At 35.8% G+C, this 24202-nt stretch overlaps 1 protein-coding gene across 4 annotated transcripts in view; it reads left to right on the plus strand.

Moving 5' to 3' along the window:
- DZIP3 (DAZ interacting zinc finger protein 3) overlaps nt 1-24202 on the plus strand; it is a 122600-nt gene that overhangs the window by 85480 nt on the left and 12918 nt on the right. For all 4 annotated transcript variants that reach the window (XM_060010609.1, XM_060010608.1, XM_060010611.1 and 1 more), the window contains exons 19-26: nt 3846-4011; nt 5506-5601; nt 5751-5878; nt 11960-12028; nt 14472-14568; nt 16450-16553; nt 18017-18104; nt 19669-19770. In XM_060010609.1, coding sequence (XP_059866592.1) covers nt 3846-4011; nt 5506-5601; nt 5751-5878; nt 11960-12028; nt 14472-14568; nt 16450-16553; nt 18017-18104; nt 19669-19770 — 850 coding nt within the window. The remainder of the gene's footprint in view (nt 1-3845; nt 4012-5505; nt 5602-5750; nt 5879-11959; nt 12029-14471; nt 14569-16449; nt 16554-18016; nt 18105-19668; nt 19771-24202) is intronic.

Here is a 24202-nt window from a genome sequence, read left to right on the forward strand (position 1 = left end):
TATACCTTTCTAAGAATTTGTCCATTTCTTCCAGGTTGTCCATTTTGTTGGCATAGAGTTGCTTGTCGTAGTCTCTTAGAATGCTTTGTATTTCTGCCATGTCTGTTGTAACTTCTCCTTTTTCATTTCTAATTTTATTGAATTGAGTCCTCTCCCTCTTTTTCTTGATCAGTCTGGCTAATGGTTTATCAATTTTGTTTATCATCTCAAAGAACCAGCTTTTAGTTTTATAGATCTTTGCTATTGTTTTCTTTGTTTCTGTTTCATTTATTTCTTCTCTGATCTTTATGATTTCTTTCTTTCTGCTAACTTTGGGTTTTGTTTGTTCTTCTTTCTCTCTTTCCTTTAGGTGTAAGGTTAGGTTGTTTATTTGAGATATTTCTTGTGTCTTGAGGTAGGCTTGTATAGCTATAAACTTCCCTCTTAGAACTGCTTTTGCTGCATCCTATAGGTTTTGGATCATCCTGTTTTCATTGTCATTTTCTCTAGGTATTTTTTGATTTTCTCTTTGATTTCTTCAGTGATCTCTTGGTTATTTAGTAACGTATTGTTTAGCCTCCATGTGTTTGTGTTTTTTACGTTTTTTTCCTGTAATTGATTTCTAATCTCATAGCATTGTGGTCATAAAAGATACTTCATATGATTTCAATTTTCTTAAATTTACTGAGGCTTGATTTGGGATCCAGGATGTGATCAATCCTGGAGTATGTTCCGTGCGCACTTGAGAACAAAGTAATCTGCTGTTTTTGGGTGGAATGTCCTATAAATATCAGTTAAATCTATCCGGTCTGTTGTGTCATTTAAAGCTTGTGTTTCCCTGTTAATTTTCTCTTTGGATGATCTGTCCATTGGTGTAAGTGACGTGTTAAAGTCACCCACTATTATTGTGTTACTGTCGATTTCTTCTTTTATACCTGTTAGCAGTTGCTTTATATATTGAGGTGCTCCAATGTTGGGTGCATATATATTTATAATTGTTATATCTTCTTCTTGGATTGATGCCTTGATCATATGTAGTGTCCTTCCTTGTCTCTTGTAACATTCCTTATTTTAAAATCTATTTTATCTGATATGAGTATTGCTACTCCACCTTTTTTTTGATTTCCATTTGTATGGAATATCTTTTTCCAACCCCTCACTTTCAGTCTGTATGTGTCCCTAGGTATGAAGTGGGTCTCTTGTAGACATCATATATATGGGTCTTGTTTTTGTATCCATTCAGTGAGCCTGTGTCTTTTGGTTGGAGCATTTTATCCATTTACATTTAAGTTAATTATCGATATGTATGTTCCTATTACCATTTTCTTAATTGTTTTGGGTTTTTTTATATAGGTCCTTTTCTTCTCTCGTGTTTCCCACTTAGAGAAGTTCCTTTAGCATTTGTTGTAGAGTTGGTTTGGTGGTGCTGAATTCTCTTAGCTTTTGCTTGTCTGTGAAGCTTTTGATTTCTCTGTCAAATCTGAGTGAGATCCTTGCTGGCTAGAGTAATCTTGGTTGTAGGTTTTTCCCTTTCATCACTTTAAATATATCATGCTGCTGCCTTCTGGCTTGTAGAGTTTCTGCTGAGAAATCAGTTATGGGAGTTCCCTTGTATGTTATTTGTCATTTTTCCCTTGCTGCTTTCAATAATTTTTCTTTGTCTTTAATTTTTGCCAATTTGAGTACTATGTGTCTCAGCATGTTTCTCCTTGGGTTTATCCTGTATGGGACTCTATGTGCTTCCTGTACTTGTGGCTATTTCCTTTTCCATGTTAGGGAAGTTTTTGACTATAATCTCTTCAAATATTTTCTTGGGTCCTTTCTCTCTCTCTGCTCCGTCTGGGACCTCTATAATGCGAATGTTGTTGTGTTTAACGTTGTCCCAGAGGTCTCTCAAGCTGTCTTCATTTCTTTTCATTCATTTTTCTTTACTCTTTTCCACAGCAGTGAATTCAGCCATTCTGTCTTCCAGGTCACTTATCCGTTCTTCTTCCCCAGTTATTCTGCTATTGATTCCTTCTAGTGTATTTTTCATTTCAGTTATCGTATTGTTCATCTGTGTTTGTTTGTTCTTTGATTCTTCTATGTCTTTGTTAAACATTTCTTGCATCTTCTTGATGTTTGCCTCCATTCTTTTTCCGAGGTCCTGGATCATCTTCACTATCATTATTCTGAATTCTTTTTCTGGAAGGTTACCTATCTCCACTTCATTTAGCTGTTTTTCTGGTGTTTTATCTTGTTCCTTCATCTGGTACATAGCCCTCTGCCTTTTCACCTTGTCTGTCTTTCTGTGAATGTGGTTTTTGTTCCATAGGCTGCAGGATTGTAGTTCTTCTTGCTTCTGCTGTCTGCCCTCTCTGATAGTTTTTTGTGTGTGTGTGTTTTCATGCTATGTCTAGATACCGTAAAAATAACTTACTAAAGAATGAAACAATATTATCAGTCATTTTGCTCATTTTGACTTACAGCATAGAGCCAAACCTGGATGATCATCAAATCATGCAGCGAGCTTTGTTTTTAAATGAGAATTTTCAAAGACACACAAAAGTAAAGAGAATGATATATGTACATTTGTATGTATACCTATCATCCTGATTTGACAGTTATCAGTGTTTTTCCATATTTGCTTCATTTTTTCCTTAACATCTTGTTCTTTTTTGAATGTTTTCAGTCCCAAACATCATATAATTTTACCTCTACATGATTCAGTTTGTATCTCTTTAATAAGAGATGAATATTTTTCTATATTATCATAATGCTATTATCATACTTTAAAAATTTAGGAATAATCTTTTGGAGCTTTTCAAAACTACAGATTCATATTTTTACAGTGTTGGGGTGTCAGAAAAATGTAATTTTTTAACAGCTTTTAAAGTAATATGGAAAACTGATTGGGTTTTCGAACTGTGGTCTACACAAGCAGTTTATTTCATTGAACTTTCCAAAATATTTGAGTCAGTCTAGAATACTTCAGTGATACCTAATGACTGTTTTATAGTGTTTTACAAGTTATTCTACAAGCGTTAGATAGCATTTTTTTTCTAGGTCTCAGTGGCCTAAAATAAGTACTGATGCATCCTGGAGTTATCTATTTTCTTTCTAATAATAAAATAAAAATAATTTTCTTTCACTTATAAAATTAAGTAATACAGATCATGCTATAAGTAAAAGTTCTATTTCTTGTCATTGTTCAATGAGATTAGGAAGGAAATTCATAGCTACTAAATAGTGGGCCAACTTGAAAGGATAGTAGCATGCATTTAAATTTTAGACATAGGTATAAAAATGAGTTAATTGTCATTGTACATGTAATATTTTCATTGTTTTCTCAGTGGTTCCTAGTTACTTCAATTCATTATCACTACAGTTTTTTTTTAAAGTCCTGTTACAAAAGAAACCTCCATTTTAATCTACTTTATATTGCTGTTTGCAGCCCTTTATTTAAATGTACATGGGACCTAAGCACTGAAGTTGATTAAACCAACCTACTTGTCAAGAATGATGTGATGATTAAATAATATAGCAGATGTAGACATGCTTGTCAATATTTCCCAAAGTATTGTTTCTCAAAGTAACTGATGTTAATAGTTATAATTTGAAAAGTGAACTCCATATTCTGATAGTTCTTAAAAACACTACTATGAACAGAATAGGTACCTCAGTTGAGTGCTATCTGAAGTATGCTAAAATTCATTGTGAATCTTCAAAAGAAATACACAGTATGACTACTCTCCAAACTTTGACTATGAGCCCTTCTGATCTGAGCATCTCATGAGACCAGTACAATATTAATTTGGGAAATAATGGCTTAGATGAAAAGCACTATACAATTATAAAAGATCACATTGATTATGTCACCACTATAGTCCAAATATGATAGGTAAGGAAGAGCAATTGAAGAAAGAACAAGCAAATCTATACTCAATCAGTGGATTTATGAAAGATGATGCAAGTGATGTTCAAGAAGATTCTGCAACTGAAGACAAGTTCTATAGCCTGGATGAACTGCATATTCTGGACATGATAGAGCAGGTAAGCCTGATTTGAGAGGATACAGCCCTGCTTTCCTTCTTCCAGAACAATTGTTAACCATTTTTTCCCCATGACTCTTTGAATAGCATGTTAACCTAGTGATTTATGTTGTATTTCTGAGGAAAAAGAAAAAACAGGAAAGGAGGGACAGAGGGATGGCTGACATAAAAAAGAACCTTAGGAACTGGAAACTTTTCACTTTAGTCCTCAGACCATTTCCTGGTTTTAAGTATTGGGCAGAGCTGATTACAAATGCATTCCTTATAAAGAGTTTTCAAATACCACAAGGAAGAAAAAAATACCCTGGCATAATCCCATTGGATTAAATTTCATGAGAAAAATAGTTTTATAAAACAAATCTACTTTCATTTTTCAAAAAGTTAAACCTTTTTGTTACCATGAAATATCTACAAAAAATATTAACAAACAACAATTTTTTGGTTCCTTTCCTGGTGGTAGTCAGTGCTGGGAATGACATACTTATATATGAAGGTGCATATGAACATGATTTTAGTGCTCAGCAGAGCACTTAATGAGACAAAACATATAGAAAGCTTTTTTTTAAAAAAAAAATCACTTGCTTAACCTACCCATGAGAATTCTGTACTGAGGTAATATATGATATCCTGTTCCATGGTTTAAGTATAATAATATATAATATATAGTAATGTTGATATCTAAGGATACAGTTAGTACAAACAATTTCCTGGCTGATAGTACACTAGTATAATTGTCATGCCTTTTTGTCTTTCTAATTAAAATATATACATATATTTTAACTGAAATGACATATTCTAAGCTTTGGATGTCACACTAAAGTTTAAATGTGGGGCCTTTGGTTTTCATCCAACAGCTATAAGAACTCAAAAAATAGAACGAAAATGTCACACAGCTTTTGAAAAATGTTTATTCATTCATTTATTCAAAAAACACTTAGCACTTACTTTGTGTCAAGAGCTATGCTAAGACATGGTCCCTGTGATCACAGTGTTTATAATCCAGTGGAGAAGTTGAACATTAACCTAAGGTGATAATTACTAAGGTAATAATTAAGTAGTTTAGCAGTTAAGATTGCCTGAGTTTAGAATTCTGGCTCCTTCACTTACTGTGTGACCTTGGGCAAGTTACTCAGTTTTATCATCTCTAAAGTAGTAGTGAGTGCCTACCTCATATGGTTCTTATGACAATAAAAGCATTACAAAACATGCTTTAAAAATGGTAAGCATACAGATAACATTATTCAGTAGTAGCAGCGGTAGACAAGTAACTATGGTATTGTTTAGTGAATGCTGTAATTGGAGAGAGGTAGGTTTATTTAAATTAATCAGAGAAGTGGTATTTGCATTGAAACCTATAATGCATGAGTATGAGTTAGACAGCAACTTAAATCCCCTTTAAATAACAATAATAGTAGTGTTTTTCATTTAAATTTCTATAATATTAGTGCTTTTTTAAAGAGGAAAATAAAGCATGAATATTCCATTTGCTCAATAGGGCTCAACCAACAAGGTAACTACAGAATATGGAGAAACTGAGAAGCAAAAGCTTGCTCGACAACGGCAGTTTTGTAAATTGCACTATCAGTGTGAAGTAAGTATTTTTGCCATTATATCTGAGACAAGTTAGAGGTACTTCAAATGTTCAATTTAATGGTATATATTTTTAAAGAGCCCCGTTTTTTCTTTAAATTTCTGGTGGCTTGAACAGAATTAACTGAAATAATATTTTTCATTGATCAGGATTTCAAAAGACAATTGAAAACAGTGACTTTTCGGTGGCAAGAAAACCAAATGCAGATTAAAAAGAAAGATAAAATCATCTCATCTCTTAACCAACAAGTGGCTTTTGGAATCAATAAGGTGTCCAAGTAAGTGCAAATCTGTTGATAGAAGAAAACTCTGGGTTTGCTCCATAATGAATAGTATCCTTTAAAAGATAATTCCTATGTAGCCACTAGGTGGCATTGTGACTGCACATTAGGAACTGCCAACCACAGGGCTGCAATTGCTTAAAAACCCACTATATTTTGCCTTGCCAGCTGGATTGAGAAATAAGCAACTGCTCACTCTAAATATCAAGCTTTTCATGTATTGGCTGAATAAGTGTGAAGATAATAGAATTACATGAGAATGATAATTAGCTTTCAGGTCATGACTAATTTGTAAAAATGTGACTAATGATTGGCTGTTTCTTTATAGCATATGGTAAGTACATTCCTCAAAGACATCACTGACTCACTTTCATACCTTTTAATGTTGGTTTCTGAGAGTATTTGTGTTCTAAGCGCAAGAGGTTGGAAACAAATCAAATTCCCGGAGAATCTTTTCACCCCATCAATCTCATTTCTCTTACAACCTCAAGTATTAAAAATGCCTAAGACTAAAAATTCTGATTTAATAAGGAAAAATGAGTATCCTGCTCCATTCTGTTTATACTAACGACTGCCTCGAACCATTTTGAAGTGAAATAGTAATATAATTTGTGACACATTATTTTAATAAACAGTAATACCACAAAATACTAGTCATCCATGATTCTAATTTGAAATCCACTGCAGTTCCTAGACTGCTAATAGGGAAAATAGACAGATTCTAGGGAATATCTTAGTTTAAGGAGTCCAAGATGTCAATAGTTAAATTGGAGAAATATTAGGCAGAGATTTTGGTCTTAAATTTTCTCCCACATAACATTTCATCCAACCTGAACAGGTTTTTAGGAAGAACAGGATGCCATAGCTCTGGCAACATGGTATCAGTTGCAAACACTTTCAGTTTTGTGGACCTAAAATAGCTTGGACAAATTAAACTGACTGAAATCACTTAAGAACCCACACTTCAGGATTCAAAATTTTGTCTTTTAGCCTGAAAGACAATGACCAATCCATAAATATGTTATATAGTATCAGAGATCAGAAAAGTAATGCCATCCATGCAGATGACCTGTCTCTCTCCTTTGCTATCTGAGATATCTCTCTTCAACTCTAATACCTTACCCAGACTCCCTTGTATGCTTGAGACTACAAACAGACCACTTTAGGGAATGCATATGTCTTCACACAAGGAACATTCAGTGCTGAACATTCACCAAACTTTTATCAAGTTCCCACAGTATGCGAAGAATTATGTAAGGCACATGTAAAGGATACCAAGACATATCATAAGTTAACTGTGAGCTAGTGGAAAGTATAGATTAATATGAGAGGATTAAAATTACATATAACAGAGGGACCTCCAGTTCCACCAAAATGTTACTTGCAAGTCTACTCTGTTACTTGCAAGTCGTCCTTCTTACAACTTAAACACCCTGGATAGAACACAACAAACATGAGAAGACTCTGAAAGGTAGAAGGAAGCAGACTGTCTAGAAACCTTGGAACTTGAAAGAATGATGTGACAGTGATTTTTTAAAAATTGCCTCCCATTTATCCTAGACAGAGCACTGCAGAAACCTCCAACATGCAACTGTCAGTAAGCACAGGGTAGGGGGCCACTAAAGTGCCAAGAAGAGTCTGTTCCCTTTAGCCAGAGGATCAGGGAAAGGAAGATATAATAACATGAAACCTTTTTGGCACTACCCACCTACTCCAGCCAAACACCACTAGACCCACACCACCCCTTGGACACAGGTACCGCACTCTGACAAAAGATGGCAGAAATCAGATTCCCTTGCTGGGGTAGCAGTACTGAGCAGGTAGCTAATCTTCCATTCCTCACCAAGTGGAAGCAAGGGGTGCTCCAGTTTCTCTGCCAGGATAGCATCAATATGGTCCAGCTGCGAGCTAAGCCTCTACCTCTACCTAGCATCAACAAGACTTAACAAAGTGATCCAAGGTGGGACTAATCAATACTAGGTTTTATTCCTACTCTCATGGGAGCTGAAGCTCCACCCTGGCGCCAGGTGGTACTCCATTTCCCCTGCTTTCCCCAGCTGGTGCCAGAGGCACCCAACAGGGAGCTCCTGCCTCTCTCTACTGTACAGCAGCAAAGCAGTGTGAGTCAGCCCTTCTATACTTCACTTGAAGTAAGAAAAGATCAATACCATAGACTATGTATGCATATTGTAATACCTAGTGCAACCACTAAGAAAGCTGCATAAAGAGATATACTCAAAAACACTATAAATAAACTAAGATGGAACCCTAAAACATGTTCAGGTAACCCACAAGAAAGTAAGAAAAGAGAAACAGAGGAAACAAACAGAAAACAAATAATAAAATGGCAGACTTAAGCCCTAACATATCAATAATTACCTTAAGTATAAATGGTCTAAATATATCAATTAAAAGACAGAGACTGGAAGAATAGATTTTAAAAACAAAACAAAAAGAAGTGTGATCCAACAATATGCTGTTTATAGGAAATACATTTCAGTTTCAACAACATAAGTAGGTTGAAAATAAAAGGATGCTAAAATATATACCATGTAAATATTAATCAAAAAATAAGGAGTGTCTATATTAATATCAGATAAAATGGACTTCAGAGCAAAGAAAGCTGGAGACAAAGAGGGACATTACATAATGATAAAAGGATCAGTCCACTGGGAAGACATAAGAACCTAAAGGTGTACATACCAAACAACAGAGCTTCAAAATATATGAAGCAAAACAGACAGAACGGAAAGAAGAAATAGAAGACCTCTACAACACCATCAAGCAACAGGATTTGATTGATATTTATAGAACACTTCACCAGACAATAACAGAATACATATGCTTTCAAGTACCCACAGGAAATATACCAAGATAAACCATATTCTGGGCCATAAAACAAACCTCAGCAAATTTAAAAGAATTGAAATCATGAAAAGCATGTCTCAGATCACAGTGGAAACAAACTAGAAATCACTAACAGAAATATAACAGGAAAATCTGCAAACACGTGGAGACTACACAATATACTTCTAATTAATTCATGAGTCAAAGAAGAGGTCTCAAGGGAAATAAAAATATGTTGAATTAACATGAAAATACAATATGTCAAAGTTTGTGGGGCACAGCTAAAGCAGTTCTGAGATTTATAGCACTAAATGTGCGCGTTAGAAAAGGGGAGAAGTCTCAAATGTATAATACAATACAAGCTCCCACCTCAAGAACCCAGAAGAAGAAAAGCAGAATGACCCAAAACAAGCAGAAGGATGGAAATAATAAAGATTGGAAATATTGAAATTGGAAACAAGAAGCAGTAGAGAAAATCCATGAAACAAAGAGCTGTTTTCTTTGAAAATATCCATGCAACTGACAAACCTCTAGCAAACCTGACAAAAAAAGAGAAGACACAAGTTACCACCCTCAGGAATGAAATGGTGATATCACTACAGACCGTGCCGACATCAGAGAATTGTGCTGAGTGAAAAAACCCAATCCCCAAAGCTTATATACTGTATTATTCCATTTCTGTAACATTCTTGGAATGACAGAATTTCAAATAGTTCAAAAATGACAGAGTGATAAAAATGAAAAATAGATTAGATTAGTGGTCCCAAGGTTTTAAGGAGGAGATGGAAGAGGGAGGGAAGTGGCTGTGGCTATAAAAGGGCAAAATAAGGCGTCCTTGTGGTGATAAAATTGTTCGCTATCTTTAACTGTATCACTGACAACATCCTGGGTTATTATACTGTCGTTTTGCAAGATGTTGCATTGGGGGAATGTGGATAAAGTGTACATAGGATCTGTCTGTATCATTTCTTACATCTGCATGTGAATCTATGTTTATCTGAAAAGCTTAACTTTTTGAAAAAGTACATATAAATGTCAAATGAAGCTGCATTTAATAGGGATATTGTGGGGTAAAAAGAGTACTTTTGATGTTGAGATAAGGAAGAACTTCATTGAAGACATAGTGTTTTACCTAAGCTAGGTAATACATAGGGTGAGATGGGAGAAAAGACAGAGGGCATTCAGACCAGATAGGAAAGCATGAATGTTGTGTGTATTCTCGTATAAGCTTTTGAGCCTTTCTTTGTTTAATTCACCTGGTCATGTCCCAAGAGCATGTGATAAAAATATAAATATTCTTTCATTGTAAAATGTTGATTTCTTTCATCTTAGAACATATTGTTTATTTGGAAGCAAAAACACCTTTTTTCTTTGGCCTAATTCAATGCCAATACTACAGTAAATGGTCAATATGTTGATGATAATTGCAGTGTTAATAAAGAAGACATACAAAAATGACATATTTTGCACAAATTATAATACTTAATAAATGTTAAGAAACTGCTGTCCATAAAATTTATATAGTAAACTTCATAGCCAGCCAGAGTAAGCTTGAGAACTTTAGATATTTTAGAGAACAAAATCTAATCCCACCCTGTCATGGTTTTCATGAGAAAAATAGGACTAACTAGTTATGACTACCTGAACATATATAGCTGGTTCATCTATGAGCAGGATGATAGGAACTATGCCTACCTTATCCTCTGTTACTTAAGAATCCAGGTCTTCTGAAGTCCCGATCAGCTTTGTCAGTTCTTATCGCCCACTCTAAACTAGAGCTGGGTAAAATAATGAAGTAATGGCAGTATACATGGGAAAGAAAGATGTCAGTCTTAGAAATCTTACAACTTACTTTTCAATTCTCTCTACATACTCCTGTAGAGTATACAGAAACAAAGCTTGTATTTCTTATTCTTTACTCAAGAACATGATCTCTTTTGTATCTAAAGAGACCTGTTTTCTTTTCATTGCATTTATCAGTCCAATACAACATTCATTGTAAGTCTCTACAGCTTCCAAGAAGCTTAAACATAAGTAGGTGGTCTCTGAAATCTAGTGGTGAGCAATCCAGCCAACATGTAACGTCACTGTTTTAAGGCTTTATCATTCCATAGTTTATATAAACCAAAACTCGTATGTATCCCAAGTGTCTGAACATATCAGAGACTTAAAGAGAAATGTGCTTTTGCTATAAATCTCTTCATATTGAAGCAGATTAACAGGTGGTAAAGAAAAATGCAGCACAAGGGAGGAACATCAAAAATGGTATGTGAATATATGTCAACCCCAAAAGTATTACTTTGCATTGCTTTTAATAGTTTTTGGCATGTCGGTTATTAAGTTAATCATGGGTTATGTTTTCTGATGTATACAAAATTTTTACCCAATCTTCTGTTGATTAGGTCATGTGAGTGACTCCCCTGTTATAATTTATAGTTTTGGGGTTTTTTTTAAATAAATAAATAAATTTATTTATTTTTGGGTGTGTTGTGTCTTCGTTTCTGTGCGAGGGCTTTCTTTAGTTGTGGCGAATGGGGGCCACTCACTGTCACGGCCTCTCTTGTTGCAGAGCACAGGCTCCAGACGCGCAGGCTCAGTAGTTGTGGCTCATGGGCCTAGTTGCTCCGCGGCATCTGGGATCTTCCCAGACCAGGGCTTGAACCTGTGTCCCCTGCATTGACAGGCAGATTCTCAACCACTACGCCACCAGGGAAGCCCCATAATGTATAGTTTTAATTAAAATTCTTATTTGTACACAGCCTCATTGCTTCTGTATTTAAGATCTGATTTCTTTCAGAACTTAAGTCTTTAATAGTTTGCATGACTTGATATACTATCTCTTTAAGGAATTTGAAGTTCTCAATCCCACCATAGGCCTAGAACATCACAAGATGCCATCTCTATTTTCTAGTGAGTAAACTAAAGAACAAAGAGCTGAAGTCATTTTTCTGAGTCATTGAGCTGGGGATACGATATAACTCTTCAGTTTGGCTTTCTAATTTTCAGGGTTAGAACTTAGTTCTTTCTTTGTAAAGTCAGTAAATCGGACATCAGATGTAAGAAAGATAAATCTTAGAAGAATAAGGTAGAGGAGTCCAGTTATTTTCAGGTTCAAGATTTATGGCCCAAAATGGACATACTTACTCTCTCCTCAGCTACAAGTAGGGTTGTTCTGACTGTTAATGATAAATAATTTCTAACATTTTATGGCGTTCTTTCTTCTTTTCTTAGATTGCAGCGTCAGAGCCATGCTAAAGATAATGAAATCAAGAACCTTAAAGAGCAACTTTCTATGAAAAGGTAACAAACAGCTGTTGCTTTGGTTGAGTGCACCCTCTCTGAAACTGTGTATTCCACTCAGAATATTCTGGCTAAGGTAGCCATATAACATAAACATCCAAACTAGGGCACTTCTGAGCATGATACTGAGCAGTATTAATAATTACACTGGGACAACAGATAAAAGCTGGAAATGTCCTAGGCAAATAGGGAGGAATGTTCACCTTGCCTCTGGCCCTGGGAAACTGCTGAGAGTGATTAAATCAGCAAAGTTGTGGTGCCACAACAAACTACTGTCAGGAACTAGGGCTTATGAATTCTTTTTTCTTTACTGTAATCAATACTATTAGATGTGACTGATTCATGAAACTGGGTAAGTCTTGTTCTGATTTACATATTTTTTATAATAGCTGTTTTGAGATCTAATTCACATAGAATAAAATTCACCCTGTTAAAGCATACTATTCCTTGGTTTGTAGTATATGTACAGAGGTGTACAACCATCATCACTATCTAATTCCAGAACATTTTTCTCACCCTAAAAAGAAACCCTGGGTCCGTTAGAAGTCACTCCCCATTCTCTTGTCCCCCAGCTTCTGGGAACCACTAGTCTATTTTTTTGTCTCTGTGGATTTACTTATTCTGGACATGTCATATAAAAGGAATCATATAATAATATGTGGCCTCTTTTGACTAACTTCTTTCACTTAACATAATGTTTTCAAGGTTCATCGTGTTTTAGCATGTATCAGTACTCATTCCTTTTTATGGACAAATAATATTCCATTGTATGGATATACCACACTTTGCTTACCTTTTCATCAGTTGATGGACATTTGGTTTGTGTCCAGTTTTTGGCTGTTATGAATAAAGCTGGTATGAACATTTGTCTACAAATTTTTGTGTGGACATATGTTTTCAATTCTCTTGGGTATATACCTAAGAGTAGAATTGCTGAGACATGCAGTAAACTCTGTTTAACTTTTGGAGGAACTGCCAAACTGTTTTCCAAGTGACTGCACCATTTTATAATCCCAGCAGGAATGGATGAGTGTTCCAGTTATCCACATTCTCACCAAGACTTATTATTTTATCTGTCTTTAGTTCACCCATTGTAGTGTTTGTAAAGTGGTATGTCTTTTTGGTTTTAATTTGCATTTTCCTAATAATTATGTTGAGTATCTTTTCATGTGCTTATTGGCTATTTGTGTATCTACTTGGAGAAATGTCCATTTACTTCCTTTGACTATTTTTAATATTGGGTTGTTTCTCTTTTAACTATTGAGCTTTAAGAGTTTTTTGTATATTCTGGATACAAGTTCCTTGTCAGATACATGATTTTCGAATATATTCTTCCATTCTGTGGGTTGTCTTTTCACTTCCTTGATCATGTCCTTAGAAGCACAGTTGATTTTGATGAAGTCCAATTTATCTATTTTTTCTCTCGTAGGCAAGTTTTTCACAGTATTCAGTGGCATCGTAATTCCTTTTTGTTGACTCCTTGAATATTTTATAACTTTTTCCCTCAAAATAATCTGGCCTTATTGATATTAACAACATATTGTCTTATCAGGCTTCTCATCAATGTTTGTCAGGTACTCAAGCATCCAGCTGTTTCTAATAATAAAACATTGAGGAAAGCCTTTGTGAAAGTCCTTATTACAAAAATGTTACACATCCAATTAATTGCTTTCATTAGAAACATAATTTGGTTTGTATGCTCTAGCATTCTGGGGCTCAAGTGTAGGAAGCTGAAATGGAATAGGAAAAAGAGAAACCTCATAGGTAGCCATTTTCCATAATGTCCTTCATAAATAATATCCTTATCATCATCTCCTTCTCTCCTTCTCAAGCTATGGGAATTGTTTTCATTCTAAGGTACTGAATGTGAGCACTGAGATAAACAGTAAAATATTTTAATACGGTGACTTAGCTTTATGACAGGGATAAGAAAAACTTTTGTGGTTGCTATTGTTAGGACACAAAAAGGCTTGTAGAAACTTTATTTTATGTAAAATTTATTAATAATAATAGCTAACATTTATTTAGTAATTAGTATGTGCCAAACACAAAGTGCTTTATGTATATTATCTGAATGAATTTTCACAACAACTCTTTGAGGTAAGTAATATAATTTTTCCATTTTTATATGTGAGGAAACTGAGGTATAGAGAAGTAACTTGCCCATGGTTTCACATTTAATAAGTTGTTGGAGGTCAGATTCATCTTCAGACAACTTGATTTCAGAACCAAGGTTTAAATGACAACTTTAAACCCTCCACATTCATGATAGTAAAGGGTAACAGTAAGAGTTAAGTAATGTCTTCTGTTGCTTTTATATGCTGTATACTTTCCAGGAAATCATTTCCTATTCATTGAATAGCTTGTATCTGTCTGCCTCCTGAATAAGGTTGAAAAGTCTGTCCTTGCTGCAGTGTTACTGACTCTTTATCATATATTTCAGATCTCAGTGGGAAATGGAGAAGCATAATCTGGAAAGCACAATTAAAACATACTTAAACAAACTGAATGCAGAAACTAGCAGAGCTTTAACAGCTGAGGTAAAAGAAAAGAAAGAGGGAGAGAGAGATGGGGTTGAGGAGTGAAGTTTTACTTGTGTACTGGTATACTAAAGAATTTTTAAAATATTGTTTTTTGAATAAACAGAATTAAGACATCTGAGGACCAGCCAGAAAAACACAGCTCAAACTCTTGTGCTTTTTTGACTTGTTGGCATTTTGTATATTTTTACTTGAAATTGATGATCTTATGTTGTTTTCCCCCAAATGACTCCAAGAAATTGTTTTGCTTCAGTATGTATAGCAAATATAGACATCTTAGAAAATTCTCATTAATCCAGGTGACTAAGCCAAACTTCTAAGAATAACATTTCACTGCTGCCGTAATATCTCCTTTCTTTGCTATTTAACTACATAGATCTTCCAAAAACACATACACACCATACATTCCAGTGTCGGAAACCAACTTACCTCCTCCCCCAGAAAGGCATTCAGTTTCTTCTAAGTTATTTTAGAACACCACAGCTAGGATCTCTCAAAAGAAATGTGATTGTATGTATGTATGTAATTTTTATTTATAGATAACCAAACTTGATATACAATAAAATTCAAATTTTGGAGCACTCGTTGACATTAAAAGCATTACAAACCTTCTCACCTTTGTCATGGTAAGGTCTATTTTTTAGCAGAGCACTCTGGAATCCAGAGCTCAACAATCAAGGGGTGATATCTGCACCAAAAATCCCTGGACAGTAAAGTATTGGAGTATTAAATTTAACCAGAAAAAAAAAAAGCTCAGATTACCTTAAGAGTTCAACTTTGTAGACTTTGTTTTTCACTGCTTTTAATCAGAAAGTTCCTTTCTACTTCCATTATTAATTTTAGAAACACTTAATGCTGTCTAAGAGTATGAGCTATTTTCAGCAAATATTAAGTGATCAATAGGAAAAAACAGAGGCCAAATGACCATGCATCAATAATAGTTGGAAGGGATTCCCACTGCTGGAGAGACATCAGCCTAGATGACCTCCAAGGCCCATTTGGACAGCATAGTCCTGTAGGGTCTGATTGTTTTCTTACTCCTTCATCAATTAAAAAAAAAATCAAATAGCAGGACTTCTTTTGAGTGTTCTTAAACACACTTGCTGCATAATAGAGTTATCTGAGAGCTTTTAAAAACACCTTTTCGGGGCTTCCCTGGTGGTGCAGTGGTTAAGAATCCACCTGCCAATGCAGGAGATATGGGTTCGAGCCCTGGTCCAGGAAGATCCTGCATGCCCCAGAGCAACTAAGCCCATGTGTCACAACTACTGAGCCTGCACTCTAGATCCCGTGAGCCATAACTACTGAGCTCATGTGCCACAACTACTGAAGCCCATACTCCTAGAACCCGTGCTCCACAAGAAAAGCCACCGCAGTGAGAAGCCCGCGCACCGCAACGAAGAGTAGCCCCCACTCGCAGCAACTAGAGAAAGCCTGCGCATAGCAACGAAGACCCAACGCAGCCAAAAGTAAATAAATAAATGTTTATTTTAAAAAATCAATGACATAAAAAGAAAAAGATATTCAGAAATTAAAAAAAAAAAAACGTTTCCCAGGTTACACCTACTATCAATTAAATTAGAATCTCTGAAACCAAGACATCATTTTTCTAAGTTTCTGAGATGATTCCAGTGCATATGCAAGTTTAAAAACTAATGTTCTAAAATGTTTCCCAACCCAGTAACTTTTGAATAAAAATATGAGAATTTCAGAATTGATCAAAGAGCTTTAAAATGTGTTATGGGCAGGCAAGAAGCTCAGGTGTTGTTGGAAGAGACTGAAAAAAAATAACTTTAAATTTACTTGAAATGTTTGAGGAAAGAATGTGTTCATTTACAAGGACATCTTTAACTTCTTTCTCTTTCTCTCAAAAATCTGTAGGTATATTTCTTACAGTGTCGTAGAGATTTTGGTTTGCTTCACCTAGAGCAGACTGAAAAGGAATGCCTCAGTCAGCTTGCCAGGGCGACTCACATGGCAGCAAGGTAACCGCTCCCTCTTCCTTAATGTGTCTTGGTCTCTGAGGTACTCATAGGTGGCTCCAAGGTTGAACATAATCTGTGATGTGTTTTACGTATATGACATCAGAGTCTTTGGAGTGAAGAAGCCATTGTTTTTTTAAACCTCAAATGTCATTTAGTCACTTTGAGCTTTTACTTTGTTGCTCGTGCTGTGGCACTGAGTAGTCTACTAAGTGCAGTAGTAGCTGATGGCAGATTTTTCCCTTCCTCTACAGTGAAACAGATCAAAAGTCTCAGTCAGAGACATGCATGAAGACCAGATATTTACAAAACAAGGTGGATTCTAATTGGAAAACTTTTTTCTAATTCTTTTCTCTCTTAACGCTTTATTTTAAATACCTTTGGAAAAATACATTGAGGGAAAAATCAGTATTAACACCTAAAACCGTGTTAAAGGCAGTTTCCTGCTGTGCTACAAATGAGTGGTTTTCAAATTTTAGGCAGGTTGCATGGGATTCTTCAGTTTATAATTTTATGGGGTACACCTTTGAACTTAAGGAATTAATTAGATTAAAATCTCTGGGACCAAAGCATCACTACTTTTAATGATTATTATTTTAATATGATCATCATTATTCTTCAATTCTAAAGAATCAGAATCTCTGATGTTTAACAAGATTCCCAGGAGACACTGATGTGCATTCATGTCAGGGAAGCACTGTTGTAAGTGATCAGTCTATCTTTGCTTGCTAGAGGGAGAAAGGATGCTCTATAAATTAGAATATTATCAAGCTTCTTTGTATGAGATGATCTCAGTGATAACTTTTTATGCTCTTTTGTGCCAGGTGATACTGGGGTGGGGATGTTATAACAGATAGAGCCTTTTGAAAGGCCACGTGAAATCTCTCTTCTTGAGATGCCAGACCGTAAACACCTCAAAGCTGTTTTACTTAAGTCATTTGATGGGCATGGTGGGCAGAGCTGCTGTGTTTGTGCAATTTAGCATATCATAGAGACAACAATCTAATTCATCCTCACAGAAGAGGTATTTCTTTCTAACTTTCCTTTCTGTAGGGAATATCCTTTTCTAATTTGCAAAAGAGCCTGATAGGCCAACCGTGGCCCTGTGATGTCAGGGTTAATGTGAAGATAGTCCAAAACCTGCTTTCAGGATGTCAACATCTTTGAGAATGCTCCTGCATTGGATGGCTAGGGCAGTTTCCCTGTGTGGCCTCCTTTGCCTCCCTTCTTCAATGGAGGATTCCTATACAAAGGAATGTCTTTGTTTACTAAGCTTTTTTAAAATTTTTGATAACAAGCCCTTCCATACAACTTTCTGCCCATTTGAGGTAATTGGTGATAGAAGTAATTTTGTTGTTGTTTTACTTTATCTGTATACATGCTAGAGAACATAATAGAAATTTTTGGAAATCTAAGTGGCATATAAAAAGAAAGAACTTTCTCTTGTGTCTCCATTTCTATACCAGCAACCTAAAATCACTTCAATTAAAGGCTGCAGTAGACAGTTGGAATGCCATTGTGACAGATGTTAGAAACAAGATTGCATTCCTCAGGGTAAGTCATGAAGTATTTAGAGTAAATTGACTGAATGGTGTAGGTGGTATATACTTAAAGGAAACATCTAACATTAAAAACAATTACTAGAGAAATTTAAGGAAGAACATGTTTTTTCATTGCAGTTATTAAAATTTATGCCTTTTTGAGGTTTGAGACTGATTACTTCCATTGTAGTTGGCTGTAGATAACATCCTAGGCTCTTACTTGTGGTCTTCTAGGTCCTTAGTCTAGTAAATGGTAAACTCAAAAATTGTGCCTCACACAATTTTCTAGAATTCCAAAGCTAACTCTGCTCCAGTCAGAAATAAATGTCTTAACTTGATCTGAGTAATTATGTGTTTACAGAATTAAAAGGAAGATCAAGCAGATCTGTATTAGTTTTCAATCTTAACTTTTTATGTAATTACTCCCTAATGCAAAATAATAAATTCTTAATTATTCATGTAATAGAATTAGGACTGTGCTAACAGTAATCTAAAGAGGTAACACACTGAATACTTGTCTAGCTTTGTCCTTGGTGGTCTTCCCTGTTTCTTTTCCAGACTCGTTCATACTCAGTCTTTAGTGATGCTTAGCATATTTATTGGATTTATTCAAAGTTCTGGCCTCAAAAGAGATGCCCCTTGTTCTCTGTCATTGTTTTCTTCTAAGAACGTGTCCTATATATGGAAGTTTCTAAATGTTTGAAGACTTTCTCTTCCAGCTCTTGTGGTTTGTTTACAAAATAACATATAAAGCAAAATGGGGACAATGCCAAAAATGTTCAAAGTATGTTTTTAAGCTTCAAGGATAGGAGTCTTACCTGTGGCAAAATCTAAGAAGAAAAAACAAAGGTATATGTGGAACTGGAGACAGCTACAGGTATAACTTTTAAGATTAAAAAAAATGTGGACATTCAAAAGTTTTCCCTAAAACTTCCCCTCCAGTTTTTTGTCTTTTTGTTTTTGCGGTACGCGGGCCTCTCACTGCTGTGGCCTCTCCCGTTGCAGAGCACAGGCTCCGGACGTGCAGGCTCAGCGGCCATGGCTCACGGGCCCAGCCGCTCCACGGCATGTGGGATCCTCCCGGACCGGGGCATGAACCCATGTCCCCTGCATCGGCAGGCGGACTCTCAACCACTGCGCCACCAGGGAAGCCCCCAGTTTTTAAAATGAACATTTGCAAGTAGTTCAACTCTTTGTTACAAATACTTTTTTCCCCATATTTTTCAGCAAGTAGATTATTTACATCTTCTTGATCTTTAGACTCTGTTTACTTTATATAAGTGGTTCCCATTTGGGGGCTAAAAATTATTGAAGCACTGAGGAGTTATCACAGAGATCTGTGAATTATATGTCTCTGTATCTTGTCAATCAATAGATACTTCTAAAAATACAGCTATTTACATCTATGGATAGTGGTGTATAGGGTTGTTTTTATGTCAAATTCTTTTTATATTATTTCTGGCATAATAGATTGGAAATCACTCATCTATGTTGTACTATTCAAAACTACATCAAGTACTTCCATATGCTATTTCTTTGAAGTTGATTTTGCTGTAAAATATTGTTTCTCTTACTAGACACAGTACAATGAACAAATTAACAAGGTGAAGCAAGGGTTTGCCTTGAGTACCTTGCCTCCAATCCAGCTTCCTCCACCACCACCCAGCCCTGAGATACTGGTAAGAAATACGGTTGACTCTTGAACAACGCAGGGCTTGGGAGTGCCAACCCCCCACCCCCACCCCATGCAGTCAGAAATCTGGGTACTGCTCTCTCTGCTTCACAAACGGAATTGATAAATGATTACCCAAGAGCAGGAAGCTGAAACAGTTTGGATAGAATCAGGACTCAAACCCTAGTTTTTTGATTCCACATATTGTGATTTCTAATCAAATGCAAACTTTCTCCATGTTTAGTTAATTTAAAGATCTGTAAAATGAAAATACAGGGATTATATTTATTGAAAAAAATCGGTGTATAAGTGGACCCACACAACTCAGACCTGTGTTGTTCAAGGGTCAACTGTATAACATTTTGAAAAATCACCATCTTCATCTTGATAAAATGGTAACAGCTTTAAAACACTGAATATGCATTATGTCTGTGTGTTCAAAGTGGAAAGGGTACATGTAGTGCGTATCATTTGTAATTATGTCCATTCCTGCTGTATCATCTACAGATGATATGACTAGTTGGCTGACTCAGCTGAGGCAAGAGGTAGGTTGTATCACTGGATGTTAGTAATGCGTTTGATATCTAAAGAGGTAATATATGCTCATTCATCCTGTCGATCACACATTATGAGAGAAAACCGATGAATGCCTAGAATTCCCAATGCCCTCACGTTACTGCTAGATGACTAAAACATCTCAGCATAATACCCTAGCATGCTGGACTTCACCCCCCCCCCCCACTTCCACTTTAGACTCTGTTTTCCTTAACTTTTATCTTCTATTCTACCTTTAACAGTAAGGACAGCTTTCATTTATTACCCTTCCCTGCTTACTGTGAGGGATAAATGCGTCTACATCAGACAAACTAATCTCTATGCTATACTGTTTATGTTAGCCTTCTGGGAAACATAGCACCTTAACCCAATAAACTCATACAGCTTCCCAAAAGACCTTTTAGAACAGAACCACTAGATAATAACCTTTATTATGATAACGGATCTGAGGGTAAGAAAGGTGTGATATATTTAGGGGTAGATCACTTTTGACATTAGCATTTCTGCTTATAGTAGAACTTTGAAAATGTTTTTTCTACAAATACTAGTTGAGTATATCAAAGAACTTAAAAATTATGTGAATTGTGTGGAGTTACACTGTTTCGAAAGCAGAATTCAGAGCTGAAAGCATTATGATATTCACCATGGGCTTTAGTTTAGAATGACAGTATTGGCTTTTATATTTTTGGTTAATTCAGGTTTTATAGGAGTATTATATTATGCATATTATTATTCTAGGCTTTGAACACACCATCATACCCAACTCTCCTGATAAGAAATGTGTTGCGTAGATGACAGAAATCCCAGATTCCCTGTAGTTCTATGGGAAGTAACACATATTCTTGGTAGGATTTCTAGAAATCTGTTGCCTCTGCCTGTATTCAAACTACTGCCTATAGGTTGTAGTTAAACTCTCCCATGACTCTAAATATAAAATGGCTCTAGAGACTCGGACGCTAGAAACAGAGATGTTCTTTGGAGTTTTCTGGAACCAGACTGGAATAATCTATGTGATACTAGTGACACTATAAGTGACAAACATAATCAAACCTTGACCTCTACATCCTCATCCCTTCAGAGACTTGCTTATGGCTGATGTGGCTACCCAGGTGTAGTCAAGGGAAAGAACCCACTGGCAGTTAGGCTCAATGGAATTTATAAGCATCCCTTGCTAACACTTAAGAGGTACATGTGTATCTTTTGTGCTTCCTAACCAGAGTCACTGCTGTGCTTGATCAAAGCTAACAGTTGTGTTAAAGTACAAGCATCAGTGACCACTGAGAATTAGTAGAACAGTTTGAGAGCACAGATGCTAGAAATGTAACCATTCTTTTTGCAATAAATTGAGGTGGTATTATACAATGGAAATACATTAGAGGTCTGGGTTCAGGTCCTAACTCTGTGAAGAACTGTGTTGGTTTTGGGAAACTCAGCTGTCCCAGACTTGGTTTTCCTATCTACAAATCAGGAAATTGTACTAGATGATCTGATCACTAAAGTATTTCTTTCTGAGATTCTAGTATTGTAAAGAATAGTTACCAGGTTTTAAATATATATAGTAGTCTAACCTGAGAAGTCTGGAATAATGGGTATTTTTCCCAGTTTAACCCAGTATTTTTATGTGTTTCATTATGTTTTGATTTTTGTAGCCTGGCTGTCTAATCCTAAAAGTAGTGTTAGGTAATTGTTGTCCTCAAAAAGAGCAGGACTACTAACTCAGTACCCATCATTCATTATTTAAGGACTTTATATTATGAAAATTTTGAAACATACATAAAAACAGAATGATGAACCTCTGTGAACCCAAGAGCCAACTTCAACATCATTATCAACATTTTGTCAGTCTTGTGCCATGTCATCCCCTTCTTCCTCCCCACTGGAACATTTTAAAGTAAACCCTACATCTCATCCATTTATACTTTAGTATGCATTCCAAAAAGATGAGGACTCTTATTCTTGAGATTTTTCTTGTTTCTTGAGATAGGATTGTATTGCTATAAACTTCCCTCTTAGAACTGCTCTTGCTTCATCCCATAGGTTTTGGGTCATCATGTTTTCATTGTCATTTGTTTCTAGGTATTTTTGATTTCCTTTTTGATTTATTCAGTGATCTCTTGGTTATTCAGTAGTGTATTGCTTAGCCTCCATGAGTTTGTATTTTTTACAGTTTATTTTTCCTGTAATTGATATCTAGTTTCATAGTGTTGTGGTCAGAAAAGATACTTGATATGATTTCAATTTTCTAAAATTTACCAAGGCTTGATTTGTGACCCAAGATATGATCTATCCTGGAGAATGTTCCATGAGCACTTGAGAAGAAAATGTATTCTGTTGTTTTTGGATGGAATGTCTTATAAATATCAATTAAGTCCTTCTTGTCTAATGTGTCATTTAAACCTTGTGTTTCCTTATTTATTTTCATTTTGGATGATCTGTCCATTGGTGGAAGTGGGGTGTTAAAAGTCCCCTACTATGATTGTGTTACTGTCGATTTCCCCTTTTATGGCTGTTAGCATTTGCCTTATGTATTGAGGTGCTCCTGTGTTGGGTGCATAAATATTTACAACTGTTATATCTTCTTGGATTGATCCCTTGATCATTATGTAGTGTCCTTCTTTGTCTCTTGTAATAGTCTTTATTTTAAAGTCTATTTTGTCTGATATGAGAATTGCTACTCCAGCTTTCTTTTGATTTCCATTTGCATGGAATATCTTTTTCCATCCCCTCACTTTCAGTCTGTATGTGTCCCTAGGTCTGAAATGGGTCTTTTGTAGACAGCCTATATATGGGTCTTGTTTTTGTATCCATTCAGCCAGTCTATGTCTTTTGGTTGGAGCATTTAATCCATTTACATTTAAGGTAATTATCAATGTGTATGTTCCTATTACCATTTTCTTAATTGTTTTGGGTTTGTTTTTGTAGGTCTTTTCCTTCTCTTGTGTTTCCTGCCTAGAGAAGTTCCTTTAGCATTTGTTGTAAAGCTGGTTTGGTGGTGCTGAATTCTCTTAACTTTTTGTTTTGTTTTGTTTTGTTTTTTTTGAATTCTCTTAACTTTTGCTTGTCTGTAAAGGTTTTAATTTCTCCATCAAATCTGAATCAGATCCTCTCTGGGTAATCTTTTTTTTTTTTTTCGGTACGCGGGCCTCTCACTGTTGTGGCCTCTCCCGTTGTGGAGCACAGGCTCCGGACACACAGGCTCAGTGGCCATGGCTCATGGACCCAGCCGCTCTGCGGCATGTGGGATCTTCCCGGACCGGGGCACGAACCCGTGTCCCCTGCATCGGCAGGCGGACTCTCAACCACTGTGCCACCAGGGAAGCCTTGGGTAGAGTAATCTTGGTTGTAGGTTTTTCCGTTTCATCACTTAAATATGTCCCGCCACTCCCTTCTGGCTTGCAGATTTTCTGCTGAAATATCAGCTGTTAACCTTATGGGGATTCCCTTGTATGTTATTTGTTGCTTTTCCCTTGCTGCTTTTAATATTTTTTCTTTGTATTTAATTTTTGATAGATTGATTAATATGTGCCTTGGTGAGTTTCTCCTTGGATTTATCCTGTATGGGACTCTCTGCGCTTCCTGGACTTGATTGACTATTTCCTTTCCCATGTTAGGGAAGTTTTCAACTATAATCTCTTCACATATTCTCTCAGATCTTTCTTTTTCTCTTCTTCTGGGACCCCTATAATTCGAAAGTTGTGCATTTAATGTTGTCCCTGAAGTCTCTGAGACTGTCCTCAATTCTTTTCATTCTTTTTTCTTTATTCTGCTCTGCAGTAGTTATTTCCACTATTTTATCTTCCAGGTCACTTATCCATTCTTCTGCCTCAGTTATTCTGCTACAGATTCCTTCTAGAGAGTTTTTAATTTCATTTATTGTACTGTTC

The sequence above is a fragment of the Delphinus delphis genome, chromosome 4 (genome assembly GCF_949987515.2).
Source record: "Delphinus delphis chromosome 4, mDelDel1.2, whole genome shotgun sequence".
Classification (NCBI taxonomy): Eukaryota; Metazoa; Chordata; class Mammalia; order Artiodactyla; family Delphinidae; genus Delphinus; species Delphinus delphis.